Genomic DNA, 21,770 nt, shown 5'->3' with positions numbered 1-21,770 from the left:
GAACGTGCATCAAATGCTGAATTTGCTTCACATTTGCTTGACATTCATAACCAATGTCTGGGAAGAGGTAATGTTCATCAACAACAAAGTCGCAGGTTTTTTTTGGTCAGTCAGAAATATAAGTCTTGTAGCCTTACCCCCTGTCTAGAAGAAATAGTGATGAGTAATGCCGAACATGACAGCTCAGATTTGTTGCAATGTCCATGAGAATCGATGCTAGTAAAATGTGTTTTGCTAAGAATTACCACATTCTCCTATTACAGTTACTGCACTTTATTATAGTCAAGGTAACGTATACTTGGCAGCCGAATTCTGCAAACACAACTGTAAAATGTATCATTGTTGCAAGCTGTTCACATGGTACTATCCACGAAACATGTTTGGTTTCTTCATTTCTTGACAATTCTTTGAACTTGAAGCTTATGAATTGTCCATTGTGCTTGAAAGAGAATTTTCTTGGACTATTGTATTCTTTGTATGATGATGAGCATATTGAAAATTTACTCTTCGTGCACACATACATACATACACAGTTTTACAAACACACAAATTCACCAAAGTGGAAAGGAAGCTAAACTCTGAAGAAACATCAAAATGACTCCATTGATAATATATCTATTTCATATTTATTATATTGATATGTCTTACACACTGTGTATCCCTAAAGAGTCTGTGAGCAAATACATGTCACAGCACAGATCACTTCACAGGAAAATGAATATTATCCCGCTCCTATTGTCTGGAATACAACAATCTCATCATCAATGACATCATTATAATAACTGCTGCTCACAGTTCTTGTATTATATATGTATTGAAAAATACACAAATTTATTGACGCGCAAGCTTACTGAAAGATCATCATGTTTTGCCTACTTCATTTTATTTTTCCTGTTTTCTTTTCTTTTTAGTTTTTGCGGTGCTTTCATTGAGTCTTTTCTTCCTTATTGGCTGTGTATCCTGTAAAAGTAACAAAACCATACAAGTACTGGTTATTAGGGAAAAGACCCCATTCAAACTATTATTCTTGGAATTGTCCTCATGAGAACCAGGTGTGGGACTGTATTCAGTCACACAAATAGTCTTTACATCTATTCTTTGTTATGACTTTCTTTTGCAATTCTACATCTGAACTTTGACCATAGAGAATCACATTTCAACAAAAGGTTATCTACTAACCAATCAGAAAGAGTCTTATGCTCCACGTGCACTGATGTCTTTGGCTAGGCAATATCATGTGATGACAACACTGCTTGACTTTCATGCTGATATTTTTCAAACATTCAAGACCAAATAATTTATATTGTCACACATCTCATTCTGAATTTACAGTTATGAAGCATGCATCATTTTGATGCCGGAGCATGCAAAGAGCAAGTTACCAGTCAACAGTTTCCGAAACTGTTAACAAGTTAATAATTTGGAATGACTGTTGACTGGGGAAGTTTGAAAGTGACATCTATACATGTGTACATTCTAGAATGTGCAAAGGTGGCAGTGTCATTTGCAATTGAGATGATTGATGATATCTGAGGAACTTCTTTATATTTTGATGAGAAAATTGGATGAAAATTGGATGAGGTGTGTTACAATAGACATACACACAAGCCTGAGAGTCTCCAAAAACAGTCTGTTTCCTTCAGCCTATGGCTTCATGCAACAGACTGTTTTTGGACGACTCTCAGGCCCTTGGGCAACAAACATACTGGTATGCTGTTACCCTCATGGCCAGTCAATATGTGTATCCTAAATACTGAATGTGCATACTATATACTTCATATTATGTACAAAATCATCATGGCCATTTCAAGTCATTTTCCATGTACTATGGAAAGGTGCTCAGTCTGATCAACAAACTGGTCCTACTCAAAATTCAACTGTCCCCCTTGTAACTGAAGACACAACATAGTGAACAGCCACTGCATAAATTTTGACTTCACTTAGCGTTGGTTAACATAACCCACAGTCCTAACAAGAGTAACCTTTGGGGCCTTTTCCTCTTGATATCAAGACATGATTAATCAACCCCCTCCCCTCAAACATAGAACCATCTTAGGGTTTCTAAATAGTGACCCATACTACTTCATCAAGAATATTCTGTGAGCTACTGCACAGGTTGAAGATGTTTAGAGCCAGAATCAATCTAAAGTGAACACCACAGACAAAGCAAAGGAAATGAAAACAGGCCAATTCAAAGACTTTATATTTTCATCAGATTGCTAGAATCTAGCCTATTTTTGGTATTGTCTAGTGGATGACTTTAAAATTTGATTTTCAGGCTAAAGCTGGTATTTCTCAACCTTTGCACTGACACTCAACTTTTTCAATGCAGATTGTGTGTGTTTGCCAAACCTGGGTACTTTTCTTTCTTTGTGTTGAGTTTCACAAAATCGTACCTGTCTGATTTTCTTGGTCTTCAGGTCTTGAAATTTCTTCAAATCAGCGCTGAACAAAACCTGCAATTGGAGGGAGATTTTCATTTTGTTAAAGTCATCACCACGCAAAATACTGGGGAAGCATATCAACCTCTATAATGAATTAAGAAATGCATTTCAGTAGCAAATTGACATATGTGTTTTTATCAGGGATCAAAAGCAAAGAAAGGGAAAGTAAACAGTATTGTTTGGATTAAGTATAATTTCAAAATTCAACTTTATCAGGAATGGATTAGAATTGCCTTCAGTGATAAATTAACAAATTTTGGATTTAAAGTTCATTGACAAGTACCATAATCTTTTACATTTTCAGCATCTACACATAGGGAATTTAGTTATCTGGTTGTTGTCATTGTTCTATTTTGTTGTTATTAGCCTATAACATTAGAGGTTATTGTTATTTAAATCATCTTCTTGCTGTCGAAAATACATGTCAAGGTCCAAGGAGACCATGATTGATGTCTTAATTTATGAGCAATATTTGCATAACTGCATACTAATGAGTCCTGCATGACACAGATTCTGCATATCAAGCCAGACAAAATATAGCAGTCTTTCTTGATTTGTTGACTTGGTATAACAAAGTCTACCAGCTTTTGCTGTAAATAATAAATGCTCTATAATGTTTGTTGAAGAACAATAAACTATAAGGAACAAAATGTAAAGGAAAATATGGAAAGTTGAGTATAACAGTCAAAAATACCGAACGCAGTGTTGACAAAACTATTGATTTCTACTTACTGAATGTGCCCATCCTGCATAGTCACCATACAAGTTTCTGAAGAAATCACCAATCTCCTTGTAGACTTTGTCGGTTAATGACTTGGTCTTGGTAAGTTTTGGCATGTAGTCTCTGCTGGCAATCTGCCAAACGTGAGTATCTACTGGTATAGCAGAGTGTTTGTCCAGTGACATCAGGCACACACAATCTGCGACCTGCAAGGTTGTACATTGTAAAGTAATTTGTCACTTTTCATATACAATTTTTATCCCTGGAAAATGTTCAAAAATGAAAGTTGCATTTATCCATATTGCGTCAATTGAGAATATGTTGTAGGCTGTTGCACTTATCTATGACAGAAATTATTCTCATTAAAAAAACCTGTAAAATGGTTGCTGTTTGTTAAGTTTTGTTTTTTTCTGAGATTCCAATGAAAATATATATGAGACCTACCTTTGAACCAACTCCTGGCAGTTTCAACAATTCAGAATGCGCATCTTCATAGGAAACAGATCTCAATGACTGCAACCAGTTGTCATTGTGATTTTGCATGATATATTTGGCAGTTTGATTAATGTATTTTGCTCTGTATCCAAACCCCAAGCTCCTCAATTCCTGCTCAACATTTTCACTCGCTAGTTTAGCAATGTCGGGGAAGGTATAGTAAGTTTGGCCATCAAGTTCACAGAGTTTGTCGCCATACTTTTCACACATGCGTTCTACCATACCACTGATTCTTGAAATGTTGTTATTCGATGAACAGATAAATGCAAACAGATTTTCTGTCGGATCTTGACGAAGCATCCTTATGCCTGTAAAATCTGCGGCAACTTGTCTAAAATTTGCATCTGCAGATGACCATTTTTTATACAATTCTCCTAAACTTGTTTGTAATTGAAAATAGTCAAAAAGTGTACTTTCTGCATTGCTAAAATAAAGGTCACCTGGCGGTAAAACTTCTTTTTTCACACGAGTCCCATGGTTGTCAGAGTTTCCCTGTTTCTGTGCCTTTTTGGGTTTTGAAAACGTTTTCACTTCATGCTTATCATCAGTTGGTGTTTCAAGTTCATGACCACAGTGTATTTGATAGAAGAGTTCATTATCATTCTGTTTCAAGGTCCAGACTTTCTTTGCCAAAACACTCCTCCACAATCCTGGCTTGATTTCCTTCCATCTGAAAGAAATATTGTCTATAATTCAATGATGAATTCAACCTATGTGTACTGGACTAACAATATATTTCTGAACACAAACACGAGAATAAGATATATCTGTTTGTTTCCTTTCTTTTTGTAGCACCTTTACTTTACTTGACAATAAAGATCTCACTAGCAATGCTTAAGGGAATATGGTTTCTATAAAGGCTTGTTACTATGACTTAGTATGACTATTACTCTATTTTTCCATTTGTTAATATGGAGTGTTGGAATGAGTGGAGATAGTCTGTTACAGACTTATGCAATGAAAATGTTTGAGCCACTTTTGTTATTCTAAAAATGTCTCGTAAAATGGAGTTGAGATACTGTATTATGCGAATTAACAAAGAAAACCAACTTGATTTATGATTAAACATGGAAATCGTGATAAATACAGGATTGGATGAAAACACTACACTTTGGGCAAAAAGACACAGATGCTTCCAGTAAAACCCTTTGTCAGGTGAGTGCTGAAGGGGTGCTGCCTGCCTGCAGGTTTGTTTTTTTCTCACGATTTACGGTTCATGAAGATCAGGTTGGTTTTCATTTTTGAAACTCCGATATTCACATGCAATTCATTTATTAATTGAAAAGGTCAGAACTTGAGGTCTTTGTGCCCCTGCGTTTTAATTCTAGCAAAGCAGGCCTTATAATGTATTTCTGACAGGGCAGAATTTGAAAGTACAGGGGGGGGGTGAATACTCAGAAGGCAGACGGGGAAAGTGTCAGAGGGGTTGTCCCCACTCTTGCGTGGAAACTTTTGTGAATTTATTGTGTGCAATGGTGCAATCCAACAGGTGTTTTCCATTTGTATTTCTACTAAGTAAAACTGATAGAATACTCCAAGGGTGAGAGCATGAGAGGGGGTAGCCCTGCGTACCGTGCTGTGTTTTTCGGGCGTTACACGGGGCCGTGTAACGCCCGAAACACACAGCACGGTACGCAGGGCTAGAGAGGGGGTATCTCTCTCTGGCATTGAACATTTTGAGAAATTGATGTGTGATATGGTGCAATCTGAGTCGTTTCGATCTATTTGCACCAAAAATTGAGTAATCCCTCTTCTTTTTCTCCACATTTTGAACACCCCCCTTGTAACTTTCAAGTTTTTGAGGGACCCCCCCCCCCGGGGCGGGCGTAAATAATGAGGTTCCCCTAGTTTTAGCATGCAGAAGGCGCCTCTTTGCTTGGTACCTCTACTGTGTAAGGATGAAAACACAAGATCGAAAACACTACTACCTCCATTGATTTGTCACAGTCCCAACTCTGTCTCCATGCTACACCACACAGGCACTTCGATCGTCACTTCGCGAAGCCCCTTATTTGTTGCATTGATTACACGGGCTTCGCGAAGTGACGATCGAAGTGCCTGTGTGGTTATGCGGGCCACGGTCCGTGTGCGGGCTTCGCGAAGCGACGATCGATTCGAAGCGCCTGTGCTACACCATGTCTATTTATTCAGTTTGCGGCGTTTACATGTAACCTTACTGTGCTCACAGTGCTAGATCCCGACGACGTCCCCAAAATGTTCGATGTTTAACGCTTTAAATACCTACCGGAAAGACTGTCCACAAGCAAGCACTATGTCAAGGCGAAGTTCGGCGATTTTACAGGGTATCGATCTCCAGTTAGTCCCCATCATTTGATTCTTTCTTCCACTGACTGGGCTTTGCATAGAAAAGACAGAAACGGATTGCGCCTATGGTTTAATATGGTAATGATTTATAAGTGTTGACCGACTTAAATCTCCATATTTGGGTTTTACCATGGTATTATTAGACCATCATATTTTAAAAATCTCTGTGACATATACTTATGTTTAAATGATACTTTTGGGGATTTAACCATTCGATAACTCCACTTCATATTTCGCAATAACAGGAATATGAATCTCTATCTCGGGAAAGATTTCATGGTCTTACAAACTACAGTACATGTTTCGTCCTAAGTCAAAACATTTTGCATAATTTTACAAAAACCATACTTCATTTCTTTATAAAATTGTATAAATAATATTATAATTTTATACAGAAAAAACTCAGCTTAGAAAGAAACAAAAATGGGTACGAATATTCTGAGTTAATATGCATGGATACATAAACAAACGCTATGGCAACAGTGCGCCATAATGGCGGACGGAACATCGTAACCCCTCACTCTTTGTCAAAATTCGCCGAATTTAGTCGAGTTGCGCCTCTCGATCTTCGCGATATTACATACTTTGGACGACTAATATGCCAGAAACCACCGCATGGATTTTAACAAGTATAGATAGAACCTTGTCGGGCTGATTTTCAATAGATAAGTTGGTCGTCTTCCTCGCACGAGTCGACGACAGTTCTCTGCATTGAGCGCGCACCTAGCGGCAGACAACTCATCACATCTCGATTGAACAAAATGGTTAGCATACCAGACTGGAGCAAGTTCGCCCGGCTTACGGGATCGCCGGTCAAACCGGCGAATCTCGATTCGAAGTTCGAAAAGATTCGACAAGAAAAGTTCTACCGCGAGGCAGAAGAAAAGGGCTACCTTCAAACTTTAACCAAGAGTATGCTGAAAGAACATTGTATCAAGGACCGCGAAAAAGAGAATCTTCGGAATATCAAATTTGTTAAACTTGTGAGTGTACATTTACGCGACATCATGAGTATTTACACTTGCAAACGACTTCGGATATGCATTCTACATTCCAACTACATCAGTAGATTCGATGCCTTGATCGCTTGCCCAGAACTGATCAAACTTGATCTACACAGCAATCAGGTTAGTCAATTTACCTTTCTCTGGTATATATCCGATCTCAAATATATATATATATATAAGCAAATTACTTCAAGTACTAAGTAATAAAATCTACATGTATTATACATGTATGATATATGTATATATACATTTATGTCTATGCATGTGTGTGCATGTTCTACATACATATATATATATATATATATATATATATATATATATACACACACACACACACACACACACACACACACACACACACACACACATATGTGGGGGTCCAGACACTTCGCACCAAAACCAGTTCGCCCCACACAACTTCGCCCCAAAACCATTTCGCACCAAAACCACCTCGTCCCAAGTACTACCTCGTCCAAAGCCACTTCGCCCCAAGTACCACCTCGTACTAAAACCACTTTGCCCAAAGTATTATACCATCAACTCGTCCTAAAACAACGATGCCACGATGTATCATAACGTTGATTTTACATGCAACTTATTTTGGCTACCACGGAAACATTTATTGATGCATGAAACCATAAACAGTAGACTAAGAAAGAAGAAACACGCAAACTACTCAATGCTACAACTCGGGTGCCGTGCACGGAATCGCACGATGTCAATTTCTCGAAATGTGTACAATTTCGAGATTTCACTGTGTCCTGGATGATAGAAAGGTGATGGAAACTTCGATAGCAGTTGTTGGTTATTTTCAGCTTTACGGGTGGCGATAAGTTTTGGGCAAAGTACTGGCATTGTTTTGGGGGCGAAATGGTTTGGGGCGACCTGACTTTTGGGGTGAAGTGGTTTTGGTACGAGTTGTTTTGGTGCGAAATGGTATGGGACGAGATGGTATGGTGCGAAGTGGTTTTGGTGCGAAAGTGTCTGGGAACCCATATATGTATGGATGCAAAATTTACACATACCATGGATATAAAAAAATGTTATTTTTGTACATGCATACACATCCACAGCAGGTACAGTCAGAAAGTACTATAGCCTAGGTCTTTTACATTTTCAGCAGTAGGAAAGAATACTGGTTTGTGGTATTAAAAAGCTATCAACATCTGTTACCAATAACACTGAAAGGCAAAAGGTAGTAGTGTTGTTAGATGTTGCAGAAGTGTGCATTTCAGAGCAAATGTGTGGCTGTTACAAAAGTGATCTTTGCTCTAAAACTATTCATTCATGATGTAATTCACAGATCTCAGTGCTCCCTGGTGCTGAATTCTGGCAAAGCTTGAGTGAACTACGGATACTCCACCTGCACAACAACAGCATTGGTCGATTGGAACACTTACAAAGTCTCAGCCACTGTCCTAATCTTGATGCTTTGACCCTATATGACACACCAGTCAGTCTCAAGAAAGCCTACAGACATCATGTCGTGAACAGGTGAGCTTGAAAATCAGTATTGCTTGTGTGACTAGATTTTGATATCCAGAGACTTGTGTTATTCTTCCTTTGAAGGTGTTCATTCCATGGTGCTATCACTCTCCAAGTATCAATATTTGTTTACAAAGTCAGTAGCAATATAGAACAGAAGGAAATTTTTGGGAAGAGTGCAAAAATTTGATTGTACTGTATTTTGCTGTGGCTCAAGAGCTGAGGTTATTTTTCGATGAAATATCAAGGAAACACAGTATTTTTAGTGCATCTAAGTTAATGGGGAAGTTCACCAAGGCAAGGTTGAATTTTTTCCTACATTATTATCTAACATAGATTGACTGCTATGTTGTCTCAGCATGTTCTTCTGTTTTCTATACAGTGTGTGGTCACTGAGGGCGTTTGACAAGCATGTCATATCTGATGAAGAGATCATAGAAGATGCTGCATTCGGTGGGCGATACACGGCATTGAATCCAAACTTTTATATCGACCTGATGTTACCATCCAGAAAAGTAAGATAAAGTACATTTCGTACTTAGCTTTATGCTTTCTATCGCCACAGTCATATTCCTCAGTTTTGATGTCGCACTATGATAACAAACAGGGTCCATATAACTCTCCTGGAAAGTCCTTGAAAGTCTTTGAATTTTAAGGCATCCTGGAGGGTCCTGGAAAAGTTCTTGAAAAGTAGATTGAGTCCTGGAAAGTTCCGGAACATTGATAATCCACCTGCAATTTTCAAAGATGATCAGTTGTGATATTGTAAAAATGACAAGTAAAATGATGTATAAAAATTATACATGTAAAAATGATATCTGGAAAATGGTGGTTTATAAATCTCAGAAAGTCTTTGAAAATTGCTAAAAAGGTCCTTGAAAGTCATTGAATTTTAAACCACTTTCAGTGAATGGACCTTGGAATTTACAGAACAATATACTACGGAACATTCCTGAAAGCTTGTAAATTAAGAATTTAAAGTTGTAATTATGGGATGTGAATGTACATTGTTTTATCCCGAGACTCCATGAAATTCTGACCTAACTATTGATGATACAGTTTACTTATTATATTGATTCAAAAGTATTAAAATAGTTGTATGATAAACAGATAAGGATACAGAGTCCTTGCTGAGGAGCTCTGTAAACTATTTCAAAATTCTCGACAGATAAATGTGAAGAATTCAAAGCCGACAGTTTTTGCATGCTCCTTGGCGCTGTGATATACATGTAGTACTGGCAAATACATTATCTACATGGTAGAGTAAAACATCTTGGGTACTCTTTTGACAAAATATATTACTTTACGTTCTCATTGAGCACTTTCATAATTTTAAGAGTATCTATGAAGAGCACTTACACAGATAACCACAGCTGTGAAAATATTATTGAATCTCAAACTTGATATTTGCACTTTTAAGATTGTGGTTGACCAGCATTTTTGTGTTTCTTTCCCCCAGGACAGTACATATGATATTGAGATGCAAGCTGTACGTCTTGTTCTGAGTCAAATATCTAGCATCCAAGCCAGGTATTCACCAGTCTTGATCATACAAAGATACATCCGTGGATATCTTGCAAGGAAGCGCTATCAACTAGTCCAAGACACAAGAATATGGTCAGTATAAGATAAAGACAGAACATGTCACTTTTTTATTTCTTTTCTGGCAGATTATTCTACTCCTCTGTTGATAAAATTGCTGACAAAGCTTTCACTTGTTTTTTTCAATGTTTTGATATATGGAAATACATATGCCGCCACTGCCGCATATGCAAATTTCATCAGCTTATGCAGTTGTGCAGGTCAAAAAAAAATGTGTCTCAGTAGCCATATAAAACATGGAAAGTAATTCCAGGAAGGCAGGCCAGAGAAAAAAAATATTATTGTTCCTCTGACTTTTTTGGCAAAGCTACAGAAGCATTAACAAAATTTTGTGAATATTTTTTATGAACAAGCAAAATCTCCCACTGCAGTTACTTCGTTACCAATGACATGGAGTGTAGCTAAACTGTTCTCAATAGTAGATGCACTACATATACAGGCTGAGTTGACAGAACAAATTCTGAGCATTTCCACATGCTCTCAGAAGAAAACAAAAAATTTTAAAAATATGCATGACATAAAATGCCCTAAAAGTTGCACTATGGAAGTACAAGTATATATTTGTTGCAATTTTAAAAGAATTTTAAATCGGCTGAAGTGGAAGCGGTGATTCCAAACGATGAATTTAATCATTCTTGCCCAACAACATATTCTTGGATGTCATAATTTCATTGTCTACCATTACGAATGGGCTCTCCTTCAGATATCAAGTGCTTCCCAACATCTGTAGGTCTTGGGACTTTAAATTTTGCTTTTTTGTTTTGCGTAAACCAAAGGTATCCTGAAAATCTCTCTCTTCACCTGTTGGTTAATCAAATAGCAACCGTTGCAAGGGAGAGAAACTTTGCTTGATTGCTGTGTGGTTATCCTAGGATAAGATTTCTGAATAGTTTTTATGTATTGTGCATAAGAACACAAACAAAGGAATTATGATGTGGTCATACACCCCATTACTTCCTACACCAGGGCCGCTGTTTCAATACAGAGGTACTACAGAAACTACAAAGGGATCCCCAAACCAGAGCCAGGACCACCACCGACGTCCCCACTACCGGGAGCATCTCAGGATGACTCGTCCTCCCTGAGGATCGACTTTGACACCTACATGCAGAACAGACGACCCGGGTCACGAACACCGAGTCTTGCTTCAGCTCATGGCGACAGACTTCCCACCAGACCGAGCAAGGTCCAGTCCCCGATCAAAGAGGAATCGATGCAGGTACGTACAGCAGTGTTAATCCATCAGATGATGAAGAGAGTATAGAGCTATGGCATAGTGTCACCTGCAAACTAGCAGTGCAACAGAGAATTCTCTTGAATGACTGAATCCCACATAGTGTCAAGGAAACTAAGACGCGCAAGTGCCACAAGCTATGAAGCGGGGAAATATTGATCATGCAGTCAATGTTGTCTTTATACACATATGAGTGATAAACACAAGTCTAATTATCAAAGAGAGCAAGCTAATTTTCACGGCAGTCCATGCCGTACTCCTTTCAACACTATCCCACATTACAAAGTTGCCACAGAAAACCTTAAAAAGTTTCAAGTGGCTGCAGACTCTGCAACAAGTTTGTCGTCTCAGGCACAAGAAAATTTCACAGATTACGTGTTTCAGAGTTTTAGATGACACACATTAGGTTCCTGAAAGTCCTGAACCCACTCAGAGAATTCAGGTGTTCAGTAAAAGTCATAGGGTCACTGATGTATCAAAATTTGGTTTTGAAAGGATGCACGCGTATGCACACACAGATGACTCCTTGGTTTACATGACAGTGAAAATCAAAACAAAGTTTACTCTCTTCATTTTCAGGTTAAACCCTCTGAGTCACCCAGCAAACTACGCACACAAAGTCAGTCGCCCTTCAGGAAGAAGACCAACCTGCACATAAACTTGACAAAACTCCAGTCTGACACCATGCACTATCTCCAGGACTCGCAAGACTCCATCATCTTTGAAACTACGCAGCCCAGTAAGTCTCTCCGTTCCGTCCTCAATGAGCCGATGAAGCTTGACAGGACCGCGAGGGGTGCGGCTCCGAAAGAAAAGAAGAAAAAGCGAGAGGTTAAGACCGTAAAGCAGATGCTTGGCCCCCTGCCGCAGTTGGAGCAGCCTTCTGAGTTTGGCAGTGACATGGAAACAGATGACGAGGATGCCAGGAAAGTCGTTTTCAGATTGAAAGGGATGAAGCCAACCATCTTAGATACTGACCCACTGCAGGACATGTTGATTTCAAGAAGGGAGGCCGCCAGGGATGTGCGGGACGCAGACAGGGCTTTTATTATGAAACGGAACAGCATGCCAAAGCCAACCTTGACTGCAAAGAGAAAAGCAAATGCAGATCAGAGGCTGTTCTCACGTGTGCAAGGGACCATGGGAATGACAAGCCTACGGGCTGTGCAGCAAGCATACAAGGACAGAGAGCATGCAGAGAAGGTGTCGGCAAAAATTGACTACGTCATGGGGTTGAGGGATCAGAGGGAACAAGCAAAGCACAGGATTAAAGGCTACCTCGAGGAAAAGCGTGCCATTGCTCAACAGTATCGAGAACGGGAAGTCAACCGGATGTCTGATGCCCTTGAAGTACAGGAGCAAAAGTTGAAGGAAGATTTAGATCGGCGGAGAGAGAAGCGGAGCAAATCGTCACAGGTCACGTACTCCAAGCGCAATGATTCGTTGTTCATCCTGGATTTCAACAGCCAGCACACCTCTGTGTCGAACGCTTTGCTGCGCCATGACAGACAGACAAAGCGGGAAGACCTCCAGCAAGACAAGCAAGATGTCGTACAAACGACAAAGGATGATGAGAAGCAACAGCGGGATATGGTGCAGAAGTATTTGGAGCACCGCAAACTGATGCGCCAGGCACACGCCGCGATGGAACGGGCCACGCTGGACACACGACTTCTGCAGGAGACAAACGACAAGCTGATGGAGGCCAGGAACAGAGTGGTTCATCAAAAACAGAAACAGAAAACGGTGCAGGCTTTCTATCCACTTCCAAAGTCTGCCTCGTCGCTGGAAATAGCCAGAGGTGACACTAAGAAAGAACCTGAAAAGGGAGACAGATGGCATGCCATCGTCACAACGCAAGATGGAAGAATAGGAAACCATCCGACTGCTGTCTCTTAAAACTCAAAAAGTTGACAATACTTTGATGGAAATATGTTGAAAGAATGAGATATCTACTCAGCTTGGGTTAGAAACATGCTTGACAACATCACATGGTCTAAGAACATGACATTGAACTTTCTGATACAGCAGTGCTATTCAACAAGCACTCATGGCCAGCTCCTGACTTGCACATCAAACTTACCATCTCTGAAATCATTTACAGAGAGTGAAACTAATTAGAAATTATTTTCATCCAAATTTCTAAATAAAAATGCAAAAACTTGGTAGTTATTTTTGTTGACACCATCTTGTGTATTTTGTTTTCTAGTGACTGTATATAGGCACCATTTGATATGTCTCATTTGAAAGAATGCAGTTGCAGAAGCTATTGTGCAGCAGTGTTTTACTCTCCTGTGGCATTTTAAATATGTGCACATTTTCTGAATATATGAGTTGTACTGGGAAAATGTTTAGAAAAATTTGATTTTAGTGCATGTAATTTGTACTTGCCAGGTTGAAAAATACAGCATATTGATAGTTGAATTAGCTCGATTATGTGAAAAGTTCTCAATACAAAAACTACCGAACTAAGTTTCAAGCGTGATGTGAAGTAGTGTGATATTCACCCTGCTTTCCATTTCTGATTGAGACTCACATTAAAAAGGACAAAGTTGTTCTTTGTAGAGCTTGTTTACATGAATTTTGTTTGATATGAAAAGTAATGTTTTGTTGACTTCTTGATAAAACATGCTGAAATACTGGTCCACTGTCCATGATAACGTAATTTAAACTCTGCTTGCAGCCAGACAAGATTGAATATTAAGTGAAATATTTTATGGTCTGAACCACAAAATCAAGTTCAGTGTACAACTGTCACCATAAATGGATGGACATACACTGTTACAAAAAGTATGGATGTCATGCAAGCTTTTGTAATGAAATCTTAATCGGCGGTGCTTAGATAATTATAGAAGCTTTGTCTTACATTGTGGCAATGTTTATTTGTCAAAGGAAAGAAATTCAGATTAGGAAAAATTCATTTGGTTGAGAGGTCACTGTGACAAACAAATTATCTGTTTGTATTCAGCAATGGGTTAATATTTGACATTATTGCAGTTTATGTACCATTGTCGGTTTGTACACTGAGTGACCTTATATAAGCAAGTATTCCTTTTTTTTTGATATCACAAAAAAGAGTTTCTTCGTCCCTGTAAAAATCTTTTGCATCAAGACCAAATGGGCTTTTATCATGCCAAAGCAATTAGCTACAACTCGATATTGATTATTGAAAGTTGTATTTCAATTTATCAAGATTTGAAAGACCCTCCTGTTGACAAGATCCTAGGGGAGATATGGTCTACACTAGTGTGTCTCCTTTAGGTTTTCCAAGAATTTGATTGAGTTTTCAGAATCTTACATTTTGATACATCACAACCCAAGATACAAATTGCTCAAAAAAATTACAAGTGAACCATTTCAGATTGACAACAAATTGCTGAAAGAAAGATTTGTGTGGGTAATCTGATAAAAATATTTTCACCTAAAACAATGCAAAAAAGATGTACATGCAGCTACTATGTGCCAAGAACTTTGTAGTTGTAGTCCATCATTTAGTTTTGTTTCTTATTTCTGAAAACCTTACACAATTTTTGTCTCCGTTGTGGGTCCACTGTCACATATGTGTGTCATTCTCTACCAATGCAAGTAGATGTAAACTTATCCATTAAACCAGAGCGTATGCCCTACAAGCTATAATTTTAACGCAGCCTCGCAAGAAAGTTCCATCGGTTCATAACTTCTTCAGGTGTCTTTACCAACCAGGCTATCATTTCTGACTGCTGTTCCAATAAAGAAAGCACAGTTCATGATTTCTAGAGAATCGTTTTCAAAAAATCTTGTACATAGTGTGTGTTCAAAGATGATAAAACATTTGATGAAATTTTAATGTCATGGTTTTAAGATTGTATATAAACTTGTGTAAATATACTTTCAATAATTTAATAAAACAATAGTCTTTCTTGTGATTAAAGAACATTTCTAATGATACTAATCTGTGGATACTGTTACCAGATTACCATGGGATTAACTGCAAACTCAACAACGGTTGCTGTCGGTTGTTGGTTTGTTGTTGACTTGGCAAAGTTATACACTGGTGATAATCTGGTGACAGTGGCCGCGGATTAGTCCTTTACCCTTGCTTACTTTGGCACATAAGGCAATCAAATGCATCAGATAATAGATGTTACATAATATAATGATAAAAACTAGCGTAAGATTAGACAAAAACAATTGTGTCTGATCCTTGACATTCAGCAAAAGTGATGTAGCGACGCAGTTTCCCTTTTTTCTTTTTTTTTTCCCGTCTTTTTTGGAAATCGCTTTAATTGCGGACCTTCTTTGGGAAAAAGCAAAGGGTCCTCAGTCTCCGATGATGATGATGATTAAATATTAAATAATGGAGAAAAAAAAAAATATTTGGACTCAGTAAATTTGTTGTTGTTGTTGTTGTTGTTGTTGTTATTATTATTGTTGTTGTAGTTATTATTATTGTTGTTGTTGTCGATAGTATTTGCAGAAAAGAACAAAGTATGCGCTGCAAAATTCAATACAGCCTAACTATACATGTACATATGCGCTGCTTAGGCTTTATAGAATTTTGCAGCGCATATCTATAGTTAGGCTGTATTGAATTTTGCAGCGCATACTTTGTTCTTTTCTGCAAATACTATCAACATCAATAACAATAATAACCACAACAACAACAACAAATTTTGAGTCCAAATATATTTTCATTTTTCTTCATTTTAAAATATTTAATCATCATCATCATCATCATCATCATCACCATCATCGGAGACTGAGGACCCCATAGAAAGAGCACATCATACAACTTTTCAATCGGGGTTCAGAATCATCGTTATGGTTAGTTTAGGGTTATCATACTTATAAGTGTTGTATATCGTACCCAAGAAAAAAAATTGGGGTGGGGCCATAAGGAACCCTCTCCACTGAGACCAAGACACCCCCCCCCCCCCCCCCCGAGACGCACCTCCTCCTCCCTTTAGGATGACATGTATGCTTTCCCCGTTCGACCCATGGGTTCGACCACAACCTGTTGGAAAAATATGAAAAGCGCCCTCTGTGAACCTCTACGTTTTCCTTTCCATTTGGGTTGAAAGTTCACGGAGCATCAGCTGGTAAACGGGAAACACGTGCGACTCGACAGTGACTGTGTATCCGAAAGTGAAAGGCTAAGTCTACCTTTTGGTGTACCACTCTGTACTTTGTGGGAGGTTGATCTCGTTCCAACGAAAACGAAGTCTCTAATCTCAGAAAAACAGTGCGAAGACCAACAAGCATGCCAGCCGGTGGAAAAATCAATCGTCCTAGAAAGCCGAAGGTACGTCGACGAATGTGTACTACTCTGTACTCACTTCCCTTCCTCAAATTTCTGGAGGGATCGTGTACTAATCTATAGTATCAAGGGGTAGTTGGCACCCTCTTGCTATATTATATACACCATTTACAATGTAGTCTACATGTGCTCCAGACCGTGGTTGTACAAGCAGATCGACAGGAGTGTAGAATTGTTGACAGGGGTTAGTGTCTTTTGGTAGCTCCATGGCATGGTGTTGACATGGACTAGGCACCACCGTACATGTAGTTGATAGCGCCCTTTCTACTACACTGAAAGCGCTATCAACTACGGTGTTGCCTGTGGACATGGACACATTTCACTAGTAGACTGGCCCCAGACTCCTGGTTTTTCTCGGCAGTTGAGTTATAACATTCAACATTCTCTATTGAAACCATGTGAATGTTTTGCCCAGTATTAAACTACTGTACTTCATGTAGCTGTTGAAACGCAGCTATCTGTTGGCGGGGTACCATGCATCGTTATGCGGGTCAAAGGTCAACCCCGCCACGGATAGCTGCAGGCCAACTTGCGGCGAAAGTGGGTCCATTACGACGACACCACTTGTGTCGGAACTTTGAATGGCAAAATAAACCAAAGTGAGTGTAATTCAATACCAGATATGAACTGAAAATGCTCACGTGTTTAATTATATGTTGCAGTTATGTGTAAATTTAAACCTTTGCCACACGTTTGTAACTTCATTTAAAGTGTTATGATCAACATAATGAATACGGCTAGTTTTCAATCGGATTCGAACCCACAACATACGGCATCAGTCGCCTAGCTGAGAGGCCACAGACAGAACCGCTCGGCTAAATCTCCAACTCCCAAAAAGAGTGGTTCAATAGCCGGCTAAGTTGTTACATTTTTCTGACTGAGACCGCTCAACACGTTGTAGAGTTCGTGAAGCACTCACGCACGCATGCTCACTATCATACATCGCACATACACACTTTATCGAAGCGAAGAAACGAATTTCATCGCTTTAACTGGGCGAACGATAACCTTGGGGACAATTCTGTCCACCAGCAGTGTTACCAACCCAGGGTAGAAAATACGGCTAGTTTTCAATCGGATTCGAACCCACAACATACGGCATCAGTCGCCTAGCTGAGAGGCCACAGACAGAACCGCTCGGCTAAATCTCCACTCCCAAAAAGAGTGGTTCAATAGCCGGCTAATAATATTCACCACAGATTAATTTTAAATCCAAGTATATATCCCCAATCAGAAAGTTCATTACAATATGCAAATTATGAATAGGCTGACTTTCAATAATGTCGTATCATAGTATCTTTAATGTACAAAGCAGTTCGTCAACTTTGGTCTAGTCAAGACAGATAAATATCCTTAATTAGGAAAAATCATTAAATTTGCAAATACGGAATCGGCTAAAGTGCTGTATCATAGTATCTTTAATGTACATAGCAAGTTTTGTCAAATTTGGTCTAGTCAATACAGATAAATATCCCTAATTAGGAAAGTTCAGTATATATGCAAATTAGGAATTGGCTGAAGTAAAAAAGTTTCATGACTTTTAATAATGTTGTTTTATAGTATCTTCAATATATGTTGCGAGTTTCATCAACTTCGGTCGAATCAATTCAGATATATATCCCTAATTAGTAAAGTTCATTAAAATATGGAAATAAGGAATTGGCTGAAGTAAAACTGCTTAATGACTTTCAACAATGTTATATCATAGTATCTTCAATGTACATAGCAAGTTTCATCAATTTTGGTAAAGTCCATTCAGATTTATATATCTAATTAGGAAAGTTTATTAAATATGCAAATAAGTATTTGGCTGAAGTGAAAATGCTTAATGACTTTCAACAATGTTATATCATAGTATCTTCAATGTACATAGCAAGTTTCATCAATTTTGGTAAAGTCCATTCAGATTTATATATCTAATTAGGAAAGTTTATTAAATATGCAAATAAGTATTTGGCTGAAGTGAAAATGCTTAATGACTTTCAATAATGTTATATCATAGTATCTTCAATGTACATAGCAAGTTTCATCAATTTTGGTAAAGTCCATTCAGATTTATCTATCAATTAGGAAAGTTATTAAATATGCAAAGAGTATTTGGCTGAAGTAAAACTGCTTAATGACTTTCAACAATGTTATATCATAGTATCTTCAATGTACAAATCAAGTTTCATCAATTTTGTCAAGTAAATTCAAATAAATATCCCTAATTCAAAAGTTCATTAAATATGCAAATTAAGAGTTTGATAAAGTAAAATGCTTAATAACTTTCAATAATGTTAAATCATAGTATCTTCAATATACATACCAAGTTTGGTCAATTTTGATCAAGTCAAATCAGATATATATCCCTAATTAGGAAAGTTCATTAAATATGCAAATTAGCAACTATCTTTCATGTCACCCCTTAATGGTTCCCACTACTGATATATCTTGGTGTGATCAACATTTGTAGCAAATCTCATCAAATGTCGTCTGATTTTTTGCTCACGTGTTACACACGTGAGCATATGTCGCAGCGATGTCTGTCTGTCTGTCTGTCTGTCTGTCTGTCTGTCTGTGCTCAATATCTCAAAAACGGCCCATCAGATCGAAATCAAATCTGGTACATAGATTCAGTTAGCAAATGGCAAGAACTGATTAGTTTTGGTGGGTGTGGCTTGCATACTTTTTGCTCATTTGCATAATTAATGATTTTAGAAAAAAATGGCTATACATTAGAGAACGACTGCACACAATTGATGAGATTTGCTACAAATGTTGATCACATCAAGATATATCAGCTGTGCAAGTATTAAGGGGTGACGTGAAAGATAATTACTAATTTGCATATTTAATGAAATCTACTAATTAGGGCATATATATCTGAATTTATTCGATCCAAATTGACGAAACTTGGTATGCATATTGAGGATACTATGATTTAACATTACTGAAAGTCAATAAGCATTTTTACTTCATCCAAATCCTAATTTGCATATTTAATGACCTTTTGAAATTAAGGATATATATGTGAATGTACATGACCAAATTGATGAAACTTGCTATGTACATTAAAGATACTATGATAGAACATTATTAAATGTCATTAAGCATTTTCACTTCAGCCAATTTGCATATTTTATGAACTTTCCTAATTAGGGGTATTTATCTGAATTGACGAGACCAAAGTTGACGAAACTGGCTATGTACATTAAAGATACTATGATAGAACATTATTGAAAGTCATTAAGCATTTGAACATTAGCCAATTCCTTATTTGCATATTTAATGAACTTTTATAATCAGGGATATTTATCTGTATTGACTAGAGCAAAGTTGACGAAACTTGCTATGTACATAAAGATACTATGATACGACGTTACTGAAAGTCATGAAGCATTTTTACTTCATCCGGCTCCTAATTTGCATATTTAATGAATTTTGAAATTAGGGTTATATATTTGAATTTACATGACCAAAATTGATAAAACTTGCTATATACGTTAAAGATACTATTATGCAGGCTAAGGCATTAAGCATTTTTGCTTCAGCCAATTCCTAATTGTGTATTTAATGAACTTTCCTAATAAGGGATATATACTTGGATTTATTTGATCAAAGTTGGCATAACATGCTATGTACATTTATGATTATACCAGGTTATACCAATATTAGAAGTCATTTCGCACTTAAGTTTTCATTGTCAGCTAATTTATAGTTTGCATATCTAATGAGCTTTCAGAGTTTGGAATATATAGTTTGAAGGACTTGACCAAAGGCAATTACACTTGCTATATAAGTGGTGATACAATGACAGCAGTCAAAGAATTAAATCTATTTTGCTCACGTGTTCACACACGTGAGCATACTGTCGCAGCGATGTCTGTCTGTCTGTCTGTCTGTCTGTGTGCTGTGTTCTCTGTGTCTCAATATCTCAAAAACGGCTCATCAGATCAGAATCAAATCTGGTACATAGATTCAGTTTGCAAATGGCAAGAACTGATTAGTTTTTGGTGGGGTGTGGCTTGCTTACTTTTTGCTCATTTGCATAATTAATGATTTAGAAAAAATGGCTATACATTGAGAACGACTGCAAACAATTTGATGAGATTTGCTACAAATGTTGATCACATCAAGATATATCAGCTGTGCAAGTTATTAAGGGGTGACGTGAAAGATAATTACTAATTTGCATATTTAATGAAATCTACTAATTAGGCATATATGTCTGAATTTATTCGATCAAAATTGACGAAACTTGGTATGCATATTGAGGATACTATGATTTAACATTACTGAAAGTCAATAAGCATTTTTACTTCATCCAAATCCTAATTTGCATATTTAATGACCTTTTGAAATTAAGGATATATATTTGAACTTACATGACCAAAATGATGAAACTTGCTATGTACATTAAAGATACTATGATAGAACATTATTGAATGTCATTAAGCATTTTTACTTCAGCCAATTCCTAATTTGCATATTTTATGAACTTTCCTAATTAGGGGTATTTATCTGAATTGACGAGACCACAGTGACGAAACTGGCTATGTACATTAAAGATACTATGATAGAACATTATTGAAATTCATTAAGCATTTGAACATTAACCAATTCCTTATTTGCATATTTAATGAACTTTCATAATCAGGGATATTTATCTGTATTGACTAGACCAAAGTTGACGAAACTTGCTATGTACATAAAGATACTATGATACGACGTTACTGAAAGTCAGCTAAGCATTTTACTTCATCCAGCTCCTAATTTGCATATTTAATGAATTTTTGAAATTAGGGATATATATTTGAATTTACATGACCAAAATGATAAAACTTGCTATGTACATTAAAGATACTTATGAAGGCTAACATTATTGAAAGGCATTAAGCATTTTTGCTTCAGCCAATTCCTAATTTGGTATTTAATGAGCTTTTAATTAGGGATATATGATAGCTTGGATTTATTTTATCAAAGTTGGCATAACATGCTATGTACATTGATGATTATACCAGGTTATACCAATATTGGAAGTCATTTCGCACTTAAGTTTTCATGTCAGCTAATTTATAGTTTGCATATCTAATGAGCTTTCAAAGTTTGGAATATATATTTTGAAGGACTTGACCAAAGGCAATTACACTTGCTATATAAAGAGGTGATACAATGACAG

The 21,770-nt window shown here is 37.4% G+C and overlaps 3 protein-coding genes across 3 annotated transcripts in view; 2 read left to right on the top strand and 1 right to left on the bottom strand.

The window, feature by feature from the left end:
• Positions 1 to 607: 607 nt before the first annotated feature.
• LOC139114026 (N-glycosylase/DNA lyase-like) lies at positions 608 to 8,064 on the bottom strand. Its single transcript, XM_070675500.1, has 6 exons — positions 8,018 to 8,064; positions 5,906 to 6,016; positions 3,610 to 4,330; positions 3,177 to 3,371; positions 2,397 to 2,456; positions 608 to 960 (listed from the first exon to the last, which is right to left on the bottom strand). The coding sequence occupies exons 1-6, from the start codon at positions 8,047 to 8,049 to the stop codon at positions 883 to 885; spliced, it is 1,197 nt and encodes a 398-aa protein (XP_070531601.1). The 5' UTR covers positions 8,050 to 8,064; the 3' UTR covers positions 608 to 882.
• On the top strand, positions 6,459 to 15,223 carry LOC139114025 (leucine-rich repeat and IQ domain-containing protein 3-like). The gene is made up of 6 exons (XM_070675499.1): positions 6,459 to 7,112; positions 8,296 to 8,486; positions 8,860 to 8,992; positions 9,937 to 10,094; positions 11,046 to 11,298; positions 11,893 to 15,223. The coding sequence occupies exons 1-6, from the start codon at positions 6,747 to 6,749 to the stop codon at positions 13,210 to 13,212; spliced, it is 2,421 nt and encodes an 806-aa protein (XP_070531600.1). The 5' UTR covers positions 6,459 to 6,746; the 3' UTR covers positions 13,213 to 15,223.
• Positions 15,224 to 16,378: 1,155 nt separating this feature from the next.
• The window catches only part of LOC139114023 (uncharacterized protein C11orf98 homolog), a 39,720-nt gene continuing 34,328 nt past the window's right edge, over positions 16,379 to 21,770 (top strand). Inside the window, exon 1 of the mRNA XM_070675496.1 lies at positions 16,379 to 16,594. Within this exon, the coding sequence (XP_070531597.1) occupies positions 16,553 to 16,594 (42 nt within the window). The 5' untranslated portion in view covers positions 16,379 to 16,552. The remainder of the gene's footprint in view (positions 16,595 to 21,770) is intronic.

The sequence above is a fragment of the Ptychodera flava genome, chromosome 16 (genome assembly GCF_041260155.1).
Source record: "Ptychodera flava strain L36383 chromosome 16, AS_Pfla_20210202, whole genome shotgun sequence".
NCBI classification, from domain to species: Eukaryota; Metazoa; Hemichordata; class Enteropneusta; family Ptychoderidae; genus Ptychodera; species Ptychodera flava.
This window is presented reverse-complemented; position numbering and strand designations above follow the sequence as displayed.

Coding starts and splice junctions, on each gene's coding strand:
- LOC139114025 (XM_070675499.1), top strand. CDS start 6,747: ATGGTTAGCATACCAGACTGGAGCAAGTTCGCCCGGCTTACGGGATCG. Junction 8,993..9,936: donor TGATGTTACCATCCAGAAAA/GTAAGATAAAGT, acceptor TCTTTCCCCCAG/GACAGTACATATGATATTGA. Junction 10,095..11,045: donor GTCCAAGACACAAGAATATG/GTCAGTATAAGA, acceptor TTCCTACACCAG/GGCCGCTGTTTCAATACAGA.
- LOC139114026 (XM_070675500.1), bottom strand. CDS start 8,049: ATGTACAAAAATAACATTTTTTTATATCCATG. Junction 3,372..3,609: donor TGCCAGGAGTTGGTTCAAAG/GTAGGTCTCATA, acceptor ACAACCTTGCAG/GTCGCAGATTGTGTGTGCCT. Junction 2,457..3,176: donor ATGCAGGATGGGCACATTCA/GTAAGTAGAAAT, acceptor CTCCAATTGCAG/GTTTTGTTCAGCGCTGATTT.